This window comes from Salvia hispanica, chromosome 4 (genome assembly GCF_023119035.1).
Source record: "Salvia hispanica cultivar TCC Black 2014 chromosome 4, UniMelb_Shisp_WGS_1.0, whole genome shotgun sequence".
NCBI classification, from domain to species: domain Eukaryota; kingdom Viridiplantae; phylum Streptophyta; class Magnoliopsida; order Lamiales; family Lamiaceae; genus Salvia; species Salvia hispanica.
In genome coordinates, this window is record NC_062968.1 from 47,928,607 (window position 1) to 47,951,678 (window position 23,072).

Here is a 23,072-nt window from a genome sequence, read left to right on the forward strand (position 1 = left end):
TTTTCGATTCTGACAAGCTTTGCCCACCCAAAGGTCATAATCTGAGTTCGGGATACAGATTAGAAGATTTATGGTTGAGTACGAAGATCATCTCGTGGAGAAGGCGCAGACAATCGACGATTCTTTGGAGAATCAGATGGTAATTCTAAACCGTAGGAAATCATGAATTAGGGTTTTAATTCCTTAAACATGATTTATTTGTGTTCTTGAATGCAATTTGATTTGTTTAACATGTAGATAATTAATACCATAATCGGTCAAATAGATCTGTAGATCTGATTTATTTGTGTATGCATGTCTTCCGCTGTGCAAGGGGCACCAATCCCCAGCAGGCTGAGGGATCCTCTGCAGAGTCAATCACCGCCCTTGTTAAAATTGATACAGTCAAGCGGAGGATGGAAGCTGCATACGAGACATTGTAGGTCTAGTTTTGATTTAAATTCCTTGTTTGAGACTCGCTCAGCTGTCGGTTGTTTGTTTCTTGTGGGTCATTGGAAGTTGTTTATGTTGTTGAACAGGATGCTGCTGGATTAACACAATTAAGCTCAACTGTGGAGGATGTATTTTCCAGTGGCAATCTCTCACGTGCTGCAGAAACGTTGGCTAACATGAGACACTGTCTTGCTGCTGTTGGGGAGGTATCTTTTTCCTAACCCTTGCAACTTTTTTAGTTTACAGCTGAGAATCTGTGAAATAGTGTCACTCATGAATTTTTGATGATTAGGTTGCTGAATTTGTTAATATAAGGAAGCAGCTTGAAGTTTTAGAAGATAGACTGGACACAATGGTTCAGCCTCGTCTCACAGACGCATTGAACTACAAAAAGGTAGCCTGGATAATGTAGTTTACTTCAAATATAAATAGTGCTTTTGTCTTGGTGATATTGTTCTAGTTGTTTCCATTTTTTATTTGACGACAGGGAACTTAAATATCCTTTCTCTTTCTTTCGTAGGCTAATGTCGCTCAAGAAATGCGGGGAATCCTCATTAGAATTGAGAGATTTAAGTCTTTAGAAAATTACTACACAAAAGTCCACCTCAGACCCATAAAGAAGCTATGGGAAGATTTTGACTCAAAGCAACAATCCAGTAAACTTGCAAGTGAAAAGAATGAAGTGGAACAGATTTCACGAAGTGTGGATTCGAATGGGCCAACACTATCTTTTGCACGATGGTTACCGAGTTTCTACGACGAGTTGCTACTTTATCTTGAGCAAGAGTGGAAGTGGTATTACTCCTTTAAATTCGCGTATTGGCTTATATTGCGTTTATATATATTTGTCTACTGTCATCTTCAAGTGTAATATTGTTTTTGATTGAAGTAGTGCAGTTTGCTCTTCCTCTTAAGTTAGCAGTAGAGTATCATGTGGCATGTTTTCTAGACAAATAATGCTTTAGCAGTAGAGTATCATGTGGCATGTTTTCTAGACAAATAATGCTTAGTTTTAGATGTTTTAAGATAAATTTGAAACTTATTTAGACTCTAATTTATTGTCACTAGATATGTTTTAGTAAATACTCATTCTTCTACAGGTGCATTCTCGCTTTCCCTGAAGATTACAAAACTCTTGTTCCTAAATTGTTGACTGAGATAATGGCATCCATCTATACAAGTTTTGTATCTCGTGTTAATCTAGCTACTGGTGATGTTGTCCCTGAGACTAAAGCATTGGCAAAGGGTCATTCTCAATCTTCTTTTGTTGTTTTCAGTTTCTGTCTCTGGATTGAACCCTACAGTTTTCTTAGACTCACTATGTTGTTTTGCATCTTAAGTTTATTTGTGAAGAAATGGGCCAACGCGTTGATGAACGTGCGCCAAAGTAAACAATGATCTTATCTTATCCTTTCTGACATTGCCCATTCTATAGTCCAATGAAATACTGGACCCACTATAAATATGCAGTTCTCTAATTGTGAATATAACCATATTTTAACCGTTATAAATTTGGATATCAAGCTGTAGCTGACTAAACGACAAATCAATACAACCTGCAAACTAAGGAAATGGTTGTGGATGGCTGTTTACTTCTACTTTGCAATGTTAGCATCATTTAATTGCCCATTCAATTTGATTTCTAAGTGTAAGATGATTGACTGACTAGTTGTAATTCATGGAGTTCTTTTACAAAAAATTGGTAGAAACCGTGCACAAATTTAAGAAAATGGTAAATTCATAAAATTTGACAAAATTACTTGTTTCTTTCGACTTTGATTTAGTAGAGGAATTATACGTGATATTTTTCCTTTTAGTTAGTAGTTCACTCCCAGGAATCGAAAAGAGTTCAGCCCACCCCATTCTTGCCTTGTATACTTTCACCTCATTGAAGTAAACAAAAGCTTGGTTTATTATGATTCAAAAGGTAAATAGGTAGGATCATAAGCTGGCGTTGATGGAGTTTCAAGTTATTGCTCATTTGAACTAGTGTAGAGACTAAATTAATAAGTTTCCTCATCTATGTATGGTGTGGCATCATAAAGATGGCTTTAAGACTATTAATATGTCCCACTTTGTGAAACTGATCTCTTGTAAAAGTTGTTTGCTTCACTGGAAGAATATCGATTGACTTCCTCGATAATTTGGTATTTTGAATCCTTCATAGTCTATAGTTAACTGCACTTGAAAGTATTCTTCATGGTTAATTGATCTGATAAGCTCCAAGTTGACCCTTTTCGCTATTGTATGGGCTATATATTTCAGTAAAAAGTTTGAATCCATATTGATTTCGTCGTGTCCCTCTCTTTCAGGTGTGTTAGACATCTTGTCTGGTGTTTAACCAAAGGTGCCAAAATTCATACAAAACATTTAGAAGCTCTGATAGAACTACTGATACGATCATGGAAGTCGTGCGTCAAGGATTTCAACTATAGTTGGATTCAACTGGAAATCGTCCTATTGAGATGACATCCGAAAGCTATGAAACTACCACCATTGTCTTCGTCTTGGAAACAGCTTCGCGTGGGTATCTTGCACATCCCAATCGGAGTCCGAATGAGGGAGTTATGGCGGTTTTACGGAAGTCGCGCAGAGAAGGCCGGGAGCTTCGGGAAAAACGCCCGACCGGGCGTTTCGCTTGTGAAAATCGCCCGGGGACAGGGAAAACGCCCGGGCCGGGCATTTTGGCATGTGAAAAACGCCCGACCGGGCGATTATGCCGATTTTTAGATTTTGTGGGCCAACTTTCTATTTTTGGACCCATAGTATAAATACCTCTTGATGTCATTTCTTTTCTTTAGGATTTTGTGAATTAAAGTTTCTACCCTAGAGAGTTTCCTCTTTGAGGATTGTATCCAATTCCTTCCTTGAAGGTTGCTTGTTTCTATCTTTGATTGATTCAAGTAGAGGTATGCATCAATGGAGTGTATCCATTGAGTAGTGGAGCCAAGGGGTGATAGAGCTAATGAAAGTTGTCTAGGGTTGTCTCCATCTTTTTGGTTAAGGTCCTATGGTTGTAGCTCTCTTATCTCATCTTTATACACATGCTTTCCATTCCTAATCTTCCATCCATTCTTGTTTAGATTCAATTTTTGTTGGTTGGATCTTTATTATCTTTTGTCTTGTGTTGATAAATTGAAAATCAATCTCACAAAAATAGTTAGATCAAGCATCATTAAATGGGTAATCCTTGGGAAATGGATCACAAAATACATGGATCCACATCATGCAGGATATGGTAAAACTCTCGGGATCCTTCATCTTAGCTGGCAGCTTCTTCTGAATAATGGCGCTGCAGCTCTCAGTCAAATTCACCGTCTCATATTCCCTTTATCTTCTCTTGTTGGAGACCACATCCTTTAGAAACTTAGCATAACTGGGCATCTGCTGTAGTGCCTCCACCAGAGGGATGTTGATCTCCACCTTTCTGAATATATCCAAGAACCTCGAAAACTGAGCATCCGTCTTCTTCTTCTGCACCCGTTGAGGATAAGGAATCCTCACTTCAGTAAAAGTGTGAGCTGCAGGTGTTGTGGATGGGACTGGAACTGCGTTCTCCTTAGGTAGAGTGGTGACCTGAATCGTCTCCGTTTCATCTTCCTCAACTAATTCCTCATCTTCAATAGTCTTCTCCGCTACTTCATTTCCTGAGGGCATTGAAGGTCCCTCATAGCTCGTCCCACTTCGCAAGTTTATAGCTTTGCAGTCCTTGGGATTGACAATGGTGGTAAAAGGGAATTTTCCCGGTTGAGTAAGAGTACTCACAGTCTGGGAAATCTGGCTGATCTGAACATCAATGTTCTTCAAATGAGTGGCCATTCCTTGTACATCCATCTCGACCTTCTCCATCCTCTGATTGTTCTGCTCCATGACTTTATTAGATTGTAGCATGAAGGACTTGAGTATATCCTCTGTGGTCATCTTCTTGGGGTCGTTCACCATCCCATCAGTAACTGTGAATCCCGGAGGAGGTTGCAGGGCATTATTGGGGTTCCCAGAAGAGAGATTGGGATGCCCCTTGTTTCCATACTGGTTGTATCCTCCAATATTAAAGTTCGGTCGTGAGTTGTTGTAATACCTGTTGCCTCCCTGTTGCACATAATTCGCATCCTCCATGTTTCCTTTGGGCTCTTGAGACGGTTGCCCCATCGCCATGCAGTCGAACTTCATGGTTAAGGTATCCAGCTTGTCAGATAAGGTGCTCATCGTATCATGATCCGTGGTAGAAGCCACCCTATGCACCTTACTCCTTTCGTTGCTCCATCCTTCATCACTGGGGGCAAGTTCTTCAATCACCTCCAACTCCTCCTCCTCTCCTTTCCTGAGAAGATTACCTCCCGCGCTAAGATTTAACTCCCTTTGTGCTTCAGGTACACATCCCTTGAAGAATGTAATGACTTGTACTGTTGGGGACAACCCATGATTGGGGCACCTCTTCAGCAAAGCTTTGAACCTCCCTCATGCATCTCTAATAGTCTCTGCAGGAGTCATCTGGAAGCCAATGATCTCGTGTTGTCTCTTAATAGCCTCGCTAGGGGGATAGAACTTCTCCAGGAATTTGTGGACCATGTCATCCCATGTTCTAATGGACCTCGGTGCCAAGCTCTCAAGCCAATCCTTTGCTGCGTCTTCCAAAGAAAAAGGAAACAGCCTCAGTCGGACCTGATCATCCGTTACTCCATTCATCTTCGTCGTGTTGCAGATCTGAATGAACTTGGTAATATGCTTGTTGGGGTCATCTGAGGATTTTCCCCTAAAAGCATTATTTTCCGCCATCTGGATCAGTCCTGGTTTAAGCTCAAAGGTGTTGGCGGCGATATTGTTGAAGACAGTTGGGTTTGCCACTCTGTGGTATACATATTGATTCTGCACCGGCACAGCTGGTCCACGATTAACCTATCGGTGTAATTCCTCTAGCTGTCGTAGAAGCTCAACATTAGTGGGAGGAGGGGATGGTGGTCCATTGTTGCCTCCATTGTTGTTCCCTTCCTCGTGCTCCATCAGAATAGGAGAATCGGGATCAAGCTGAATATAATCCTAAACTGGTGATCGAATAGGTGAGAGGTCCCTCCGATCTGAAGATGCTCCTGTGCGGTTTGGCGAAGAAGCTTGAATCTTCTTTGTGAGTCTCCTATATGCGTTTCTTTTCCGATTTGATGCTTCGATCTCTGGGTCGAAAGGTTCTTGAGGTAAGCCTTTAGAACGTGTGTGCATACACCTGAACAAGAAACACAATTGTGAGAACCCGAAAAATTAAAAGAAAAAAATAAAGCAGTAATGTCTGAAGTAGTAATCTTGATTATTATCACGATATCAAGCTATATAACACAAAAATTATCCCCGGCAACGGCACCAAAAACTTGACTCAACTTTATTTTACCCAATTAATACCCGCAAGTGTACGGGGTTATCGTAACAAACAGCAAGCAAGAGTATATCGTATCCCACAGAGACAATTTGGTGTAAACCTAAGTACCGCGAACAAATTTCAACTACTATCCAGACGATCGAAATTTTGGGTTTGAAACTAATACTACTAAAAGCATATAACTCAAAGATTAAAATAAGCACTTAAACAAGAAAACAATTAAGCAAGTTGTAGAAAAATGATAGAGAAACATGCAGAATTCAAGGATCCGATGCACAAGTCATAGCCTAACCCAATTGAAACCGATTTACCATTTGAAGTCTTCAGAATTGTTGAATCAATCACAAATATAGATTAACCCCCCTCCCCCCCGGTGAGAAATTCGTAGATTAGGTGTAATAATTGAAGTCCCCTTCTAATTCTTAGACCTAACTCCTAATAGTTCAATTAGATTAAAGATCCAACTCAAAACCTCAACTCTCTCGAGTTTTATTGAATTAAGGTGTGAATTATTCTTCTTTCAAGGTTAAATATTTCATCTCCCGATTATTCTAAGAAACCCTACACTCCCAATTGGTGATCAAGCAATTGTTAGGAAAAAGCACAAGAGTAATTCAAACAATTACAAGAGGAAGATAAAAACGAAATCAATTGGATTAAAACTATGAAGCAATGCATCTTCACCAAGAATTCTACATGAAAGATGTTTAGCTACTCATGTTCATGGAAGAAAACAAGTCTAAACTAAAGAAAACAATGGAAAACATGATAGGGAGTACAATTGGCGGAAGAATTGAAGCTTGAATCTTCAATCTTCTTCCAAGAGTGCTTGAGAGAGATGGGTTGTGTGTTTTACGGCAGTAGAGAATGAGTAGAGTTGCCCTAGACCTTCCTTCTTATTCCCCTCTTCAAAAAATCGCGTTTGCAATAAGAAAATCGCCAGAATGACGTACCCGGCCGGGTGGAATTGTTGTACTGTAAAACCACCCAGCCGGGTGGGACTTCTTCGGCACTCTCTGGACTCGCCAAGGCTTAATTACTCCACCCGGCCGGGTATAGTTGTTGTACTAGAAAATCACCCGACTGGGTGGGTCTTCTTCCGAGCTCTCTGGACTCTCCAAGGCATCTAAATGCCACCCGGCCGGGTGTCATTTTTGCACATAACCTCACCCGGTCGGGTAGACCCTGTTTCGCCCCATTTTTTGCCTATTTTGCCTAAAACACTCAACAAACACGTGAACTCTAAAACATATAGTAATTGGCTGGAAATAACCATTTTGAGCCTAAAAACTCAACAATTAAACATATCAACACACCAATCACGACACTAAAATACGAGTTTGTCATTAGGGGAGAATGGGTCTCACCTCATTAGAGAGAAAAGAGTTTCAAAATTAGAAAGTGCATATTCTCGTGAACCAGACTAAGGAGGAAAGAATACATATTCTTATGAGACGGAGGGTGTATGTCATAATCTCTCAATCTGGCTTATAATGATTTTTTTTCCCCTTTACGTTGTCTCTCACATTCACATAGAATGATATTTTAAAAAATAAAAACATCACTTTATATCTTATTCTATATCCACTTTAATACTCTCTTAAAGCTACTAAATATGAAATAGTACTACTTGTTTTTATCACAAAATTTTTTATACTCCTATTGTTTTATGAGTTAAATTGATAGAGAATAAAGTAAGAGAGAGAAAAAGTATAAATGATATTGTTTCTATTTTATGAAACATTTCATTTTTAATAGGACAGCTAAAAAATGAATACATTTCATTTTTAATGGGATATATAGAGTACTCCCTCCGTCCACGAATAAGAGTCCCGTTTTTTCATTTTGGTTCGTCCACGAATAAGAGTCCCGGTTCATGATTACCATAAATGGTAAAGAGACCACATTCCACTAACTCATTCCACTCACATATCATTTAAAACTAATATATACACAAGTGGGATCCCTATTCCACTAACTTTCTTCCACTCACTTTTTTTAACATTTCTTAAAACCCGTGCCAAATGAGACTCTTAATCGTGGACGGAGGGAGTATATAAAACAAACTCCATATAAAATCTAGTAGCGAAATAGAAATGACCGACTTTAGTGAGACAGATTAAATATAGTAGAATATATTTAATACTCCTCCGTCCCAAGATAGTTGGAGCATTTCTTTTGGGCACGAGATTTAAGAGTTTGATTTGTTAAAGGTTAAAGTGAAGAGAGTAAAGTAAGATAGATGAAAAGAGAGTGAAGTAAAAGAGAGATTAAAATTTTTACCAAAAAAAGAAATGAAAACTACCTTGGAGCCAGAGACAGAACCATAAATACAAATTAGCCGGTGCTAAATTCAATAAAATGCAATAATATTTTTATCCATCATTTTTTCTTTATATATCCACCAATTTTTCTTTATAGTGACAAACTCATAGTTTAGGATGTTTTGGTGGGTGATTAACAGAAGTTGTTGAATAATTTGCGATATAAAGTTTAGATTTCATCCACTTATTTGCGATTTTTAGAGTTAACGAGTTTGTCGGAGTCTTGATTCAAAAACAGGTCTAAAATGAGCTTAAACGAAGTTGAACGAGCCAATACAGAGAGTTTGCCCGCCTAGGCGTTTTCTAGGTGAAGAAAAATCCGCACGGGCATTCTGGTTGGAAGTACACTTCAAGATACAGAAACTTCACCTGGTCAGACATTTTTGCAACTTACGGGATACAAAATAGAACACCCGGTCAGGCGTTTTGGCACTTGCGGATCGCCCGGTCGGGCATTTATGATAGACTCTTTGTTTTGTTCATTTTCACTCCAAGTAGGAATTCTCACACTTTCGAACCCTAACTCCCACCCTACCAAATTAAGCAAGAGATGAAGAGATTGATGAGGATTTGAAGACAAGGATCTTCCACTTTCAAGAGATTGAAGGAGAAGACTCCCCAACATTACTTCCACCTATAGGGAGTTCTTAGTTTCATTTTTCATTCATGTTTTGCTTTGTTTTCTTTATATATCATTTTGTTTTGACTTTGATCATGAGTAGCTAAGTTTCTAGTAGGAAATTGGTGAAGTTTGGATGGATTGTATGGATTGAATCTATGGTTGAATGCTTATCTATCTTACTTTGTTGGTTTTGTTGATTATTGAGCTTTCATAATCTAATTGCTTAGCTACAAATTAGATACATATTTTTGCCTGATTGTTGTCATTGAGAAATGCATGGATAGGATAGATGTGTGATCAACAATTCTGTGCAACCCATGTGATCGAGAGATGCATGTGCTAGAAAGAGGGCTTGAGTCCGTAGGTCTTAGGAGTCGACTTTGACTTGTAGGGAGAAGACTCCTATATTAGAAGCCGACCAACGCGTTAGATGCACTTGAGAGAGGGTCTAACCATCTATCCCGACTTTCCCAACCACACTTGAGGCCCAATAGATGAGCATGACCCGTAGGTGACATACTTGATCCATTCTAACAGATCCATTTCCCTATCCTTTTCCAATTTGTGTGAAAACCATCTTTTACTTGCTTTGCTTAGTTAATTGTCTCTAATTGCTTATTTGATCTTTGTTCTCAGTTAAGAAAACCCAAAAACACTTTTACTTAGTCTAGATAGTGCTCAAAGTTGCATCATAGTACTCAAACCGACTTTAGTGTTTGTGGTTCAATAATTTAGCTTGCCACGTGCTACAAACCCCCGTACACTTGTGGGTGTTATTTTGATTGCAAAATTAGCACGCGTCATATAGTACTCCTTAGTCCCATCAAAATATGAGCATATGATATGACATAGAAATTAAGATAAAATTGGTAAAGTAAGAGAGAAGAGGAGAAGAGTAGTTAAAATAGTTTTAGTGGATAATGAGACTCACATTATTATTACTCCCTCCGACCGCGAATATGAGTCCCGTTTTTCCATTTTAGTTCGTCCGCGAATAGGAGTTCCGGTTTACTTTTACTATAAATGGTAATAGGGTTCCACCTTCCACTAACTCATTCCACTTACATTTCTTTTAAAACTAATATATATAAGTGAGACCTTTATTCCATTAACTTTCTTCCACCTACTTTTCTTAACATTTCTTAAAACACGTGCCGCCAAGAAATGAGACTTCTAATGGCGGACGGAGGGAGTAGTATTTATTGGTGGTATAAGTTGTAAATAACTTTATGTATATCGGTAATAAATTGGGATAACTTTCCACAAATGGAAATGCTCATATTTTTATGGGACGAACGAATATGGCAAATGCACATATTTTTATGTTATGGAGAGAGTAGTGTAGTTACAATTTTTCTTAATGGTAAAAGTGAAATGTGACTCTTATTGTGGGACAGACGGAAATAGCATAATGCGACTCTTATTTTGTGACGGAAAGAGTAATACTACTCCTTCCGTCTCATAATAGATGTCACACTTTCCTTTTTAATTTGTCATATAAAATATGTCACATTTCTTGTTTTCGAAATTTTTTTTCTCTCACATTAATATATATACTCCCTTCGTCCTATAAATGATGTCTCACTTTCTTTTTTTGTTTGTCTCACTAAAGATGTACATTTCCATTTAAAAAAAACTTATCTCTCAAAATAATATAAAATTATATTTTCTCTTTGTACCTAACATACAAAATAAAACCTCCTAAAATTTCGTGTCGTCCCACAAGTGTGATATCTTTTGTGGGACGGAAGGAGTACTATTTTCTCTCTACTTTAATAGTATATCCTAAAAAGTAAAATCTCATGTGACTATCTAAGAGCATCCACATCCATGCTCTTAGGCAAGAGCACAACACTCACATCCATCTCTTCCGCAAGTGCATACTCAAGGGTCTCACCATTCTATTATTCAATTTAAACACTTAAATTACTAAAAACATTTCCACAATATTAAAATGCATTAAAAATACCAGATACTATTACAAATTACTAAAAAATTAAAAATTACATAATTAAAATCCTAAAAATTAAAAATTACATAATTAAAATCCTAAAAATTGAGATTGAGAGAGTTGTTTGGTGTAGTGTGATTTTTTGTGTTTGAAATGGGGTATTTATAGATGAAAGTGTGAATTTCGGAGTAAAAATAATGAAAAAATAAATTAAAAGTGTGGAAAAAATGGATATATTTTATTGGAAAGTGCGAAAATATTTGTTTTATTAAATCTGATTTTTTCAGATTTTTTTTTAATTTTAAAAAATAATAAAAAATGATAAACTAACGGTCAACCAGAGCATGCCACGTCGGCTGCTCGTGCTCTTGTTGTCGTGACCGTGCCGTCGGCAAGAGCGCAGCGTTGAGCACATATGTGCTCTTGCCGTCGTTAAGAGCACAACTATTCCGCAAGAGCATCGATGCAGATGCTCTAAGGAGTCTATTTATCATGAGACGACAAACAAGTAATCTATATGTTTCTTATTAATTGAGGAGTACTTCTTTTTGGCATGGAAATTAAGAATAATGTGTTAAATGGTTAATAAAGTAAATATTAAAATAAAGTAGTAGAAGAGATGAAAAAAACAGGGTTATTTTTTAACAAAATTAAAACTGACTTAGAAAAAAAAATGAGTCAATTAATATTGAAAGGAGTATATTGTAGTAGTAATTAATTGTCTGAGTCAGTGAGATGCGAAATTATCAGGTTTGGGCCGTCCATCTGCAACGAATAGATCCTACGGATACCTCCAAATGGCAATGGGACCCCGTCGATACTCATACGCCGCCGCAACTTGCTCTGCTTTTAACCTTTCCTTTCATCAAACAATCAACATCCACCAACGGTCTAGATTCGGCGGCGCTCAAATCAATGCACCCTTCTCAAAAATCATCTTCTATTTACTTATTTACATTTATTCCGGAATTAAAACACGGTTAATCAAGGAAAACTTTAGAGTGTAATTTAAATTTATTTCCTGTTATAATTACTCCATTTACTCATCAATAATATTGTAATTTGAATTTATTTGCCATCAAAAATACAGCATGTATTATTCATCAATAGTATTGTTGATTTCGTTATTAAGGAAAGAGATAATTGGATGATTTAAAAATTGCAATATATTTTTATATAAAAAAGGAAAAGGAAAAAGAAAAAGAAAATAAATCGAGCAGCCTAGATCCCTAATTATTTGTCTTTATTTTGTGGTTTGTCACATAAATCTCGAGAAGCGGTTTCCCTAGTCTACCGAAACTCGAATTCGAAGACAGGATGAGCGCCGGCGGAGATTCAAATCAGCAGCAGCAACGGCAGATGCAGCAGCAGCATCAGCATTGGGCAGCGATGCAGCAGTACCAGCATTGGTGGATGGCGGTGCAGCAGTATCCGGCCATGGCTATGCACCCGCAGATGATGTATAACCCGCATTACTTGCCCTACTACCCCCACCAGCCTCAACCCAAGCACTATCCTCCCAAGCACCGCAATCAGATTCAACCTTCTAGCGAGGACAATAAGACAATCTGGATTGGAGATCTCCAGCAGTGGATGGATGAGGATTATCTCCACTCCTGCTTTTCTCAATCTGGAGAGGTAACACATCTCTACGTCTAGATTGCTGATTCTTGTTTCTTTCAATCTTATTTTTGCCCCAGATTTGAAAATCCTACTTTGTGATGACTGATATCTTAGATCTTGTGTGTGTCTCTGTAACCAAAGAGAATTGATGTAAAGTTCAGGAACTTAATTCGAAAACAGATTAAATTGATATGAATCAATATCAAACTAATTATGTCATGTTCAGCTATTCCAATATATGCAGCCATCTTTACATCGTTTGATACAACTAAGACAAACTAAATTAAATTCGTTGGCTCACTGATTTTACTTGTCAAAAGAACCTGCAGATGACAGATATTTGCGAAGCAAACCAGATACCCAATTATTAGATGGTCTTCTTCTTTGTTTTTACATCCCACCGAGGTGTGATGGAGATAGTATATAAACGGAGTTTTGTCAATTTAGAACCCAAACAAAAGTTATCTATCAATTATTGATCTAAAAGATGAGAACTATCAATCTATGATCTCTGTCTAGTGTCTAGAAAACAATGTTGCAAAATATGTTATTAACTCATTTGCCACTGTCATTTTATATTTGGTTTGACTTATTAAATCGAAACATGCAGGTCCTTTCGATAAAGATAATTCGCAATAGACAGACTGGTCAATCGGATAGATATGGATTCATTGAGTTCAATTCTCATGATGCAGCAGAGAGTGCTCTGCAGAGCTACAATGGTGCCATGATGCCTAATGCAGATCAACCTTTTCGCTTAAACTGGGCTACCTTTAGCTCTGGTGATAGGCGCCCTGAAGCTGGTTCTGATTTGTCAATATTTGTTGGAGATTTGGCGCCTGATGTTACTGATGAACTGCTGCATGAAACCTTTGCTAGTAGGTATCCATCTGTTAAAGATGTAAAAGTGGTGGTTGATTTGAATACTGGACGTTCGAAAGGTTATGGCTTTGTTAGGTTCAATGATGAAAATGAAAAGTCTAAAGCAGTGACTGAAATGAATGGTGTCCAGTGCTCTAGTAGGCCTATGCGAATTGGTGTAGCAACCCCCAGGAGATATTCATCTCAGCAACAATATTATTCTCAAGGTGTAATGGCACTCCTACTATTATTATACTTCTGTTCTTTGATGTTTTTCACATAAATTAGTTTTTATGTTTCCAAGTCTCTTTTCCCCAAATATCTGGCTTTTTCAGTGAATAACTTGTTTCTAGTCTTCAATATATAACAAGTTTTTGTTTACTACTATTTCATTACAGGTCTCTGTGTGCTCCATTTATGTTATAAACTCCATAAATCTTTATTTATATTTCTTTAATTAATGTCTAATTTACATTTTACTCTCATATCTCATGTATAAGAGTGACAAAGGTAAGCCGGAAGTGTAAAAACTTGCCAATTTGCATCATCTTATACACTCATATTGCTCATGGGATTAAAAATTTCACCCATGATTTAGTCTAATCCGTTTCTATTTATTCTTCTTATGGTTAAATTTGGGAAGTTGCTTCTTTGTATTTATATTTTTGTACGAGCTATGTTTGTTATTATGTTACATTTATTCAAGGATTCTGACTTGTTCTATATTGACTGGCTGATGTCCTTCAAATGATACTGTATGTATAGGTCAATCAGAGAATGAGTCATCCAGCACAACTGTAAGTTCAGCTCTGATATTGCTTGCTATTGGAAATTTTGTATCATGATTAACAGGATATCCTATGTCTCTTTTAGATTTTTGTTGGAGGGCTTGACTCGGAAGTTACTGATGATATGCTCAGAGAGTCTTTTACTCCATTCGGCGAGGTTGTCTCTGTGAAAATACCAGCTGGAAGAGGATGTGGTTTTGTACAATACGAAAAAAGGTAATTTTCTTATGTGGTTTGTGCTTGTGACTGCAACTTCTGATATGTTCTTTTCCTTTTTGTTTTCTCCTTACTGGTTTGAAAATACAATTTCTGTTTACATGTATATTTCATGAAACCATTTATTTAAGTGTAAACTAAGAACCAGGTTACATGATTATGCTTCTATAGACATTAAGAAATTATTGAATGTGGAGAATGTGCCAATGTGAGGACTGAGGAATGGTATAAATGAAATATATGTACATCTATATATTTGTGGATTGTCTCTGCCAGCAGTTAGATGCTGCTTTATGGAGAGACTATTTTTCTTATACTCCGTACAAGTTTTATTTGATGGGTGGGAAACAAGGGTTTTCTATCACTAAGCAAGCCCTGAAGAAAAACCCTCTTGATTGTTCACTGCGTATTTTATATCTAAAACAATAAAATGACCTATATATTTTTTTGTTTCAACAGAAGCAATGCTGAGGATGCACTTCACAGATTAAATGGGACGATTATTGGCAAGCAGAAGGTTCGCCTTTCTTGGGGCCGGAGTTTAAACAACAAGCAGGTAAATCCAAAGTCCAGGATAGCAGTTGTTTAGTAAATTATATAGGGTACCGAATCTATATAGAGGGCTCTCATGATATATTACATCTGTTGATTTGTGTTTGGCAGTCGAGAGGAGATCATAGTCAGTGGAGCCAAAGGCAAGGTTACAATGGATACGGTTATGGTAGTCCGGCCTATTGGGTGGCTTCTTCAAATGGTCGTAGGAGCCGTGAGCAGTCAGTCAGCTAATCTTAATACAGCGACCACGCTCATTGTTGTAGCTGAACCAGTTATCTAGTCAGAGTCGTACGTTTCATTTTTTTATTTATAAATTGGGATTTAGAATTTTGGTTTGGAAGAGCTTTGCAGGAATTGGTTAAAGACTCATTCTTTGTAGGTTTGACGGTGTCAAATTTAGCTATGAATTATCTATGGTATGATAAACTATTATGATTAATGGGGTGATAATGTATGTGTGTGCCTTTAAATCCTCATATTGAACTAATACCTTATATGCCCAATTGCATGTTCCCAATTCAGTTCAAAGTTGCATATCAAGATTTACCAGCACTATACTAGCATATGTAAATGATTTGATTTGAAAGAAATCTTCTTTTGTTCAAGATTGTGTTTTAGTTTTCTGCTTTGTTTTATTTACTGGATATCGTGTCCATCATAAGACTGCTGTAGTACTGTTGTATAGTATTATGGTCCTCCTCCGATCTTAAATGGAGAATAGATGATTTGATCACCTAGGACAATTTGAATTCCGAGCATCTGATATCCTTGTGCAAATCATGATAATAACCGACAATGACGAATTCATGAAATTTAATATGTTCACAATTTCCAGAGTTTGGGTCTAGAGTTGAGTTTGAATTATTTCATAATCTTTTAGGTCTTTTTTTTGCTTCGTCATGTTATTTTGATTTGATTAAGAAAACCACAAATCACGTCCCCCGTATTTGCCTCGATTTGCTGTGTTGTGAACCACAATTCGTTTTAAATAAATGCACAGGTTGTCTAAGTTAACTTCAAATATGCACAATCTGTTCACTTAGTTTGTGAACCCATTGACTATGATTTGTTTGTGACGATGATTAGGTACATTATAGTGCTCGGAAATTTCCTAGTGTTGCTCTTCGGAAGTACTTGGAAATATTCTGACAATGTGAATACCAAACACTCTCGATACTCGGAAAGTGTTCGGTATCTCATGTTTTACCAAGTATTTGTTCTTACATTGAGCAATTATTTGCTTAGTAAAACCACAGTAATAATTGTCACTAAATATGGTTATATAACGAAAATCAGGTCAGCAAATAAAACTCTACTACAAGAAAACTCAACTCAACATGATATCATCAAGAACTCGAGACCTATAAAAAGAGCCTCCATTCCCTCTCTGAAGCGTTTAGAAACCCACACAATATGCTTACACCTTAATCGGATTACACCACTAGAGATGCACAAACAGCATTGCACCTTTATCGTCACAACTGGTTGGAGAGGTTTCCAAAGTACGAAACCCGAGAGATGTACATAGCCGGAGAGAGCTATGCCGGTCACTACGCGCCTCAGCTGGCTTCAGTGATCATGCAAAACAACAAATTTACTAACCAAACCGTCATCAACTTGAAAGGAATCACTCTGAGTTCATCAATAAACTCAAAATATATACTCCTACCAAGTATCATTCCCAGCTCACAAAAATGTGACTGTTGAGGATTACCTAGAGGGTATTATGAATATCTGTCGACACATGCTCTCAAACCCGACGAAACCCATCAAGGAATCATAGATTACTGTGACTTTAGTCAAGGTGCCAATGTATCATACATGTGCACGAGTTACAGATATGAGGCTGAGGATGCAGTAGCCAATATTTACCCTCGTCACATTTATGCTCCCTGGTGTTCATCCTCAGACTCTTCCATGGTAAACCTTGACTATCAGTTTATCCTAAATCTGGTGATTCTTGTTTAATAAACATGTTTGATGTGTAGATATCAGGATGTGATCAATGCTCTAGTAATTACATTAAATCATACCTAAACATCTTTCAAGTTCAAACAGCTCTTCATGATAACGTGACAGCAATTCCCAGGCCTTGGAAAGTCTGCAGGTACCAACTACTCACCACAATACATCCATTTCCAGATTACACAATTTGAACAAATTATTTCTGGCGCGTTTGTGCAGTCCTATTGTACGGAAACACTGGAAGGACTTCACAGACACATTATTGCCTACCATTAAGGAGTTGATGGCTGATGGCCTTAGAATCTGGATATATAGGTATGTGAATGTGATGAATACAATAAGCATATTGAAGCAGTGAACAAAAATGGATAGATTTTGGTGTGTGCAGTGGAGTCACGGAGGTATGCAAATGAACACTCCATGGTACCACTGGTTCAGCCAACAAGAGGTATGCAAATGCAACACCATTACCAATAAATTTGTGGAGAGAGCTTCCTCCAGCACTATCACAATAACAAATATTGCATATCAAATCCCCCTTTGAATTTGTATGCAATCTGTGACAAATATTAGTAGTAGATGATTTAATACACTACCTGCATAACAGATAATAGACAATAAATCGGTGACTATACTTTACTATTGATAAAAATTATAAAAGAAAATACAAGACTGTGTCCAAATACAACTAGAAACAAATGATTTCTCTATGAGATATATTTGGGATAGCAGATGAAGCAACTCCTCTAGTCAGCATGTCTGTTCATAACTCTAAGCTGTTGTTACCTCAATTGAAACCAAGGCCATCCTTGTCTATCTCACTATAGATATGACACTGGTTCACCATTTTCTTTTGGCAGGGAAAAAGAATGGCTTCTGTTAGCACAATGGCTCAGTAAGCTAGCAGCCATTCTTTTCATCTTCTCGAAACTGGCTACTACCACTGGACACACTGCCATAACTCAAACCTTCATTGTGGGAGAAAAAGCAAGTCCGACATGTGTTGCATACCCAGCCCATTGTTATGTTTTACACAAACAGCTTAATGATTCCATATAAAATAACGTCACAAGCCTATGCAGTCTTAAAATCATTGGGAAGCAGGCCATCCTTGGACATCTCCTGCAGAATGTGAAAAACGTTATCCATGTTCCCTTCTTTGTAATTCACCTCCAAAAGGACTTTGGCTCGGTCACCATCAATAACTTTACAGCTTCTTAACATATCTTGTAAAATTTGATTCAGCTCTTCCGTCCTGCCCACTTTGTGAAGTTCTCTAGCAAGAGCAATAATGGTAACAGCATGAGGAACAAGTTCGTGTTGCACCATTTCCATGTATAGATCGATTGCTTTCTGCAAATTTCCTGCTTTACAATGGCCATGTACGAGAACATTGTAAACTGCTTCACTAGGCTTGTGGTTGCTCTGAAGCATTTCATCAAAAACTCGATCAGCTTCATTCATCAAACCTTTCAAGCAGAATCCCTTCATAAGTGCTACGCTGCTCTGAAATTCAATGCTACTACAGCCCTCTATCAGCAAATCATAAGTAACATCAGAAGGAACATGCTCTTCATAGAACAGCTTGAAAAGCAGCCGCTTTGCTTCCTTACTGCGAACCTGCTTATTAAGCCCGTTTATCAACACACTGTAGGTAACAACATCAGGAAGAACACCTTTATTGATCATTTCATTGTGGAGATACATTGCACTTTCCATATCATCTTCAGCACAACAAGCATTTATAAGAGTAGTGTATGTACACTTATCAGGCTGCAAACCTAGTCTCCACATGTCTTCAAACATTTCACGAGCATCAGTTAGTCTCCTCTCTGCACAAAGACCTTGCATCAAAGACGAATAAGTAATGGCATCTGGAAAAATCCCCTTCTTAACCATCTCCTCTTTCATTTGGAATGCCTCATCCAAACGAGAATCTCTACTGAAACCAGATATGATTGTACTGTAACTTACTACATCTGGAGACACTCCTTTTGCAGTCATATCTTTAATCACTTCCACTCCATTGTCGATTCTACCTGCCACACAATGCCCATTGATCAATGCATTGTATGTCACTATTGAGGGCGAAAAGCCCCTGTTTATCATTTCATTCAAAAATCTGTATGCTTCATCCATGAACCCCTGCTGACAGAAACCATCAATTAAAGTTGTATAAGTTTTCTCATTAGGGTTCAGTCCCCTGATCTGCATCTGGTCGAAGAACTCCATGGCACGACGCATATTTCTGGATTTACACATGCTATTTATCAGAGAAGTATAAGTGACTACAGTGGGAGACAAGCCATTCCTAACCATCTCCGCGTGTAAAACAAGAGCTTGGTGAAAGTTCCCCTCTTTACAGAACCCATTGATAATTGTATTATATGTAACTTCATTTGGAACCAAGCCCTGACCCTTCATATCATTAAAAACCTTGCCTGTCTCCTTCATCCTCCCTTCTCGACACAATCCATTTATGATAACGTTGTAAGTAATCACATTAGGCACCAAATTCTTTTCCCACATCAGTTCCAGTAATGCATACGCCTCATCGATGTTGCCCGATTTACAATAGGCATCCATCAAGGTGTTATATGTAACCACATTGGGCAAACAACCCCTTTTCTCCATCTTCTCAAAGAAATCCAACCCCCTATCAATAGTCTTATTTGCACACAGCCCTCTAATCAATATATTGTAAGTAAAAACATTGGGGGAAACATCTTTATGCAGCATGTCATTATACACAGTGTTGGCTAACTCTACACATCCAGAAGCCTTACTCCGAATAATCGCCTCCAAAATCGAATTATATGACAACACACTAGGCTGGAAACCATGATTTGTAGCCAAATTCACAAAATTCAAAGCTCTATCAATCTGCTTCAAATTAGACAAGGCCCTTACCATCAAATCAACCACCGCGGAGCTGGAGTTGCAGAGCTGGTACGTGTCGACAAGGCAGGAAAAGACCAAATCGGTCGTTTGGTCGGCGGGAAAAGTGAGGGCGGCTTGTTCCGCCAGTGTTAGGGCGGTTTTGTAGAGCTTGAAGCGAGTGAGAATGTGTATGGAGAGGCAGAGGCATTGTAGGTGGGTGGTGAAAAAGGGAAATTTGCGAGCCCAATTGAGGAATTTAAGGATTAGGGTGTGGTCGTTTTGGGATTGGAGGAGAAGAGAGGAGGCGGCTGCAGGGGTGAATTGGGGGATTAAGGGGTTGAGGAGTGAGGGGTGGTGGTATTTGAGAATTGATATGGCCTTGTCGACGAGGAAGGTATCCGGCGGCGGAGGAGGATGAGGTGAAGTGAGCGGTTTGGACTGGGAAGAGAGGGTGTGGAGCGCTCTAGGTCTGAGTAGAGATTTTGGGAGGGGCATTTCGGAGAAAATCAAATTACAAGCTTTTGGAAATAGCTCATACAAATAATGGTTTGGCGTTTATTTTACTCACTAAATTAGATTAGTAGTACTACTAGAACAGAACTCAATTATCAATGCCAAATTACAATCAATTTTAATACAAAAGAATGTTTTGTTACCAACCTCGTTTGGAATTCAACTTAATTACCAAAACGTGTTTGATTGCTATACTAAACGCAAAAAAATGTGAAAATATTCGATGCTAACCTAAATGATAAAGGAAAAAAATTGTTGAGCATAGATTAGGGTTTTTGTTTGGCTGAAATATATAGGTTAAGGAGTATAGATCAAAATCAAAATGAGAGAGAAATTGTGAAAATGCAGTTTCTGGTCTAATTTGATTATAAAAACCAAAGGCAATTTTGTTATAAAAATGAAAATTGGCTATAATTATATTGGTACTAAATTGACTACACGGCATTATATCTCTTAATGGACCTATTTGAACCATCAATAAACATTTCCTCGGGAATATTAATTATTTTCTCTTCAGCTAAAAAGTGAAAAGCCAAAACAGCAATAATATTTAGTAAAATAACTTGATTGACGTGATGAATACAAAATCAACTGTTACAGATATTGCTTCATGAATGTAGATGTAGCAAGATGAGTAACAAAAGGAGTATGAAAAAGAAAAAGAAATGAAAGTAGTGGAATAACAAAATCACACGTACGCACTGCAGAAACAAAAATCAATCTTATTCTCCGTATTAATATGTTGTTGTTGATAATCAGTAGAACCAACGGATCAAGGGCCAAACAGCGAATTTCATGAGGCCATCTTTGCAGTGGATGCCGTCATGTTGGCCGCAGGCAAAATAGTAAGGCTGCCACCTCTTGAGCACGAACTCGAAGCCATCCCCACCGCCTGCGTTCACATCTCCGATCTTCCTCGCCCTTCTCAGGTCACAGTTTTGGAAGCTCCAGAAATCAGGCAACAGGTAAACACTGTGAGGGAATGTCGTGTCGTTTGGTGGATCGTACTTGAACACTGCAAGCATCACACATCGGATAATTATATATATGCATTAATCATTATGCAACCACTGTAAGGTTATTTAATGCGTACTCGAACGACACATTAGTATGAAATTGTCTGCTCAACAATTATGTTAATTACCTAAGGTGTCGTTTAAGAAGAAGGGGGTGTTGTTGATGACCCAGTTAGTGTAGTTGAACCCGAAACGCCAGTTTTGGTCTCCACCAACGATCACTCTCTTGGACGCCGCCTGAGTTCCATTTGGGTGCCTCTGCCACCAGAAATCGGCCCCCGTGTGGTTCCAGTTTCCGGCCACGGTGCTCCACTCCTTGTTTGCTGAAGCAACGCCGAATGTCGATGCTGCTGCAGCTACAACTAAAAGAAAAAATGCTCCTCTGCATTTCGCACCCATTTCTAAACAAAAAGTACAAGTGATGAATGGTTGTAGGAAATGAGTTGATATTAAATTTGTGTTGGAGGGAAGGATATATATAGAGAGATCGAGAGGCTTGATTTAGTTTGTTACCGCGTATAAGTGCAACTTGTAAATCCTCCTCTCTTTTTTTTTTTCTCGTTGGTGGTTGGTAAAATAGCATTATCAAATTTCTATGGTTTAATTGGTCAATTTTTTTCAAAGTAATACCCCACCAGAATTTTGTGATTAACGCATTTGTGGGAAGAGGAAACTATTTACATACTTCTAAGGTCTATCATCATCTATTTAAAATAAATGTAAATACTTATATAAGAATAGCTTTAAATATAAGCTCAATTTTTTTTATCGTGGGAATCGGTAATTATTTTCACCCATACAGTTATAAAGATTTACGATGGATAGATGTATCTCTTTGCTAGATTTAAGGGACGAAAATTTATTTTTCTAAAAATGCAACTATTTCAACTAAATGCAGCAACTTTATATGTTCAATGTGATGTTTACATTTCTACACTAATAAGTTAACTCAACCCTACTCATGTAATTAAAGTGTATATAGAGGGGTTAGATGAAGTGAGAATCATGTGTTTGTGTTAAAATAACAACACCTCTTAAAATGACACTGTGACACCACGTATCCAGCAATATTATAAACGCTACACAACAATAGTATAAATGCTAGACAACAATATATAGCGTATTGGATATTGATGACCGAGAAAAAATTGATGTAAACTGTTGTGTAGCGTATTGGATATTGCTGTGTAGCGTACTGGATATTGCTGGCCGAGAAAATTTACCCTTGAGCATTTTTTATGATTGCCACATGGCAGCTGATTATTCGTCCACGTGTACAAATGATTAACTAGAAAATAAAGAATAATGGTAATGTGTTACTTTAAGAGGTGTTGTCATTTTAACGCACCCCCGACAATCATATTTACCATGTAAGAATTGGGAATATATGAAGCATACATATGCACATTAAACTACATGCATAAGAATGTCGCAAATAACTTAGCACTAATAGGATTCAAACTCACATACTTATTAGTCAATTTCTTATGCATGGAATTTAACGCGATTATGCGAGCGTTTGTATTTATGCCTCATTATCAATTCTCATAAACATTTATCATTCTTTTGATAAAATGAAGGATATGGTTAGATCCCACCAGAACCAAAAAAATTCCGTATTTTAGAAGAATTTAATATCAATGAAAATTCCAATCAATATTTGACTTATACCAATTGCAGTTAAAAATGTTGATAAATAGTCAACTGGATGTAAACTCAAAGGCGGATGCTTTATAAAGTCGAAGTCATGTGTGTCCACCATTTTCCCTATATATTAATCATTTCCCAAAACGTTTAAAGTCTAAACCCACTGTGTAACTTTTTAATTAAATACGGCAGAAGAAGTAGAATCTGAAATATACTAATTAGCTAAGTGCGCTCTTACCTGAAAATGGAAAGGTCATGTGTTTGAAAATTTAGAAATTGCAAATCATCAGTGATATTGCCATGACCTATAT

General features: G+C 37.7%; 5 protein-coding genes across 5 annotated transcripts; 2 read left to right on the forward strand and 3 right to left on the reverse strand.

Annotated features, from left to right (window-relative positions):
- Window positions 1-382: 382 nt before the first annotated feature.
- Window positions 383-1,830, forward strand: LOC125221260 (conserved oligomeric Golgi complex subunit 7-like). The gene is made up of 5 exons (XM_048123387.1): window positions 383-418; window positions 519-638; window positions 725-826; window positions 953-1,227; window positions 1,533-1,830. Exons 2-5 carry the CDS (start codon window positions 609-611, stop codon window positions 1,828-1,830), a joined length of 705 nt encoding a protein of 234 aa, XP_047979344.1. The 5' UTR covers window positions 383-418; window positions 519-608.
- Window positions 1,831-3,762: 1,932 nt separating this feature from the next.
- Window positions 3,763-4,894, reverse strand: LOC125221261. Its single transcript, XM_048123388.1, has 2 exons — window positions 4,865-4,894; window positions 3,763-4,812 (listed from the first exon to the last, which is right to left on the reverse strand). Exons 1-2 carry the CDS (start codon window positions 4,892-4,894, stop codon window positions 3,763-3,765), a joined length of 1,080 nt encoding a protein of 359 aa, XP_047979345.1.
- A 7,066-nt stretch (window positions 4,895-11,960) lies between these two features.
- On the forward strand, window positions 11,961-15,179 carry LOC125224038 (polyadenylate-binding protein RBP47-like). Its single transcript, XM_048127379.1, has 6 exons — window positions 11,961-12,335; window positions 12,931-13,408; window positions 13,947-13,978; window positions 14,055-14,185; window positions 14,645-14,741; window positions 14,849-15,179. The coding sequence occupies exons 1-6, from the start codon at window positions 12,015-12,017 to the stop codon at window positions 14,969-14,971; spliced, it is 1,182 nt and encodes a 393-aa protein (XP_047983336.1). The 5' UTR covers window positions 11,961-12,014; the 3' UTR covers window positions 14,972-15,179.
- Window positions 15,180-17,318: 2,139 nt separating this feature from the next.
- On the reverse strand, window positions 17,319-20,080 carry LOC125221707 (pentatricopeptide repeat-containing protein At5g39710). The gene has a single exon (XM_048123917.1). The coding sequence runs from the start codon at window positions 20,078-20,080 to the stop codon at window positions 17,780-17,782; it is 2,301 nt and encodes a 766-aa protein (XP_047979874.1). The 3' UTR covers window positions 17,319-17,779.
- Window positions 20,081-20,647: 567 nt separating this feature from the next.
- LOC125221710 lies at window positions 20,648-21,543 on the reverse strand. The gene is made up of 2 exons (XM_048123919.1): window positions 21,243-21,543; window positions 20,648-21,113 (listed from the first exon to the last, which is right to left on the reverse strand). The coding sequence occupies exons 1-2, from the start codon at window positions 21,511-21,513 to the stop codon at window positions 20,854-20,856; spliced, it is 531 nt and encodes a 176-aa protein (XP_047979876.1). The 5' UTR covers window positions 21,514-21,543; the 3' UTR covers window positions 20,648-20,853.
- Between the last annotated feature and the right edge of the window lie 1,529 nt (window positions 21,544-23,072).

Coding starts and splice junctions, on each gene's coding strand:
- LOC125221260 (XM_048123387.1), top strand. CDS start 609: ATGAGACACTGTCTTGCTGCTGTTGGGGAG. Junction 639..724: donor GTCTTGCTGCTGTTGGGGAG/GTATCTTTTTCC, acceptor TTTGATGATTAG/GTTGCTGAATTTGTTAATAT. Junction 827..952: donor ACGCATTGAACTACAAAAAG/GTAGCCTGGATA, acceptor TTTCTTTCGTAG/GCTAATGTCGCTCAAGAAAT.
- LOC125221261 (XM_048123388.1), bottom strand. CDS start 4,894: ATGAGGGAGGTTCAAAGCTTTGCTGAAGAG. Junction 4,813..4,864: donor TTCAAAGCTTTGCTGAAGAG/GTGCCCCAATCA, acceptor ACATTCTTCAAG/GGATGTGTACCTGAAGCACA.
- LOC125224038 (XM_048127379.1), top strand. CDS start 12,015: ATGAGCGCCGGCGGAGATTCAAATCAGCAGCAGCAACGGCAGATGCAG. Junction 12,336..12,930: donor GCTTTTCTCAATCTGGAGAG/GTAACACATCTC, acceptor CGAAACATGCAG/GTCCTTTCGATAAAGATAAT. Junction 14,742..14,848: donor GGAGTTTAAACAACAAGCAG/GTAAATCCAAAG, acceptor TGTGTTTGGCAG/TCGAGAGGAGATCATAGTCA.
- LOC125221707 (XM_048123917.1), bottom strand. CDS start 20,080: ATGCCCCTCCCAAAATCTCTACTCAGACCTAGAGCGCTCCACACCCTC.
- LOC125221710 (XM_048123919.1), bottom strand. CDS start 21,513: ATGGGTGCGAAATGCAGAGGAGCATTTTTTCTTTTAGTTGTAGCTGCA. Junction 21,114..21,242: donor CTTCTTAAACGACACCTTAG/GTAATTAACATA, acceptor TGATGCTTGCAG/TGTTCAAGTACGATCCACCA.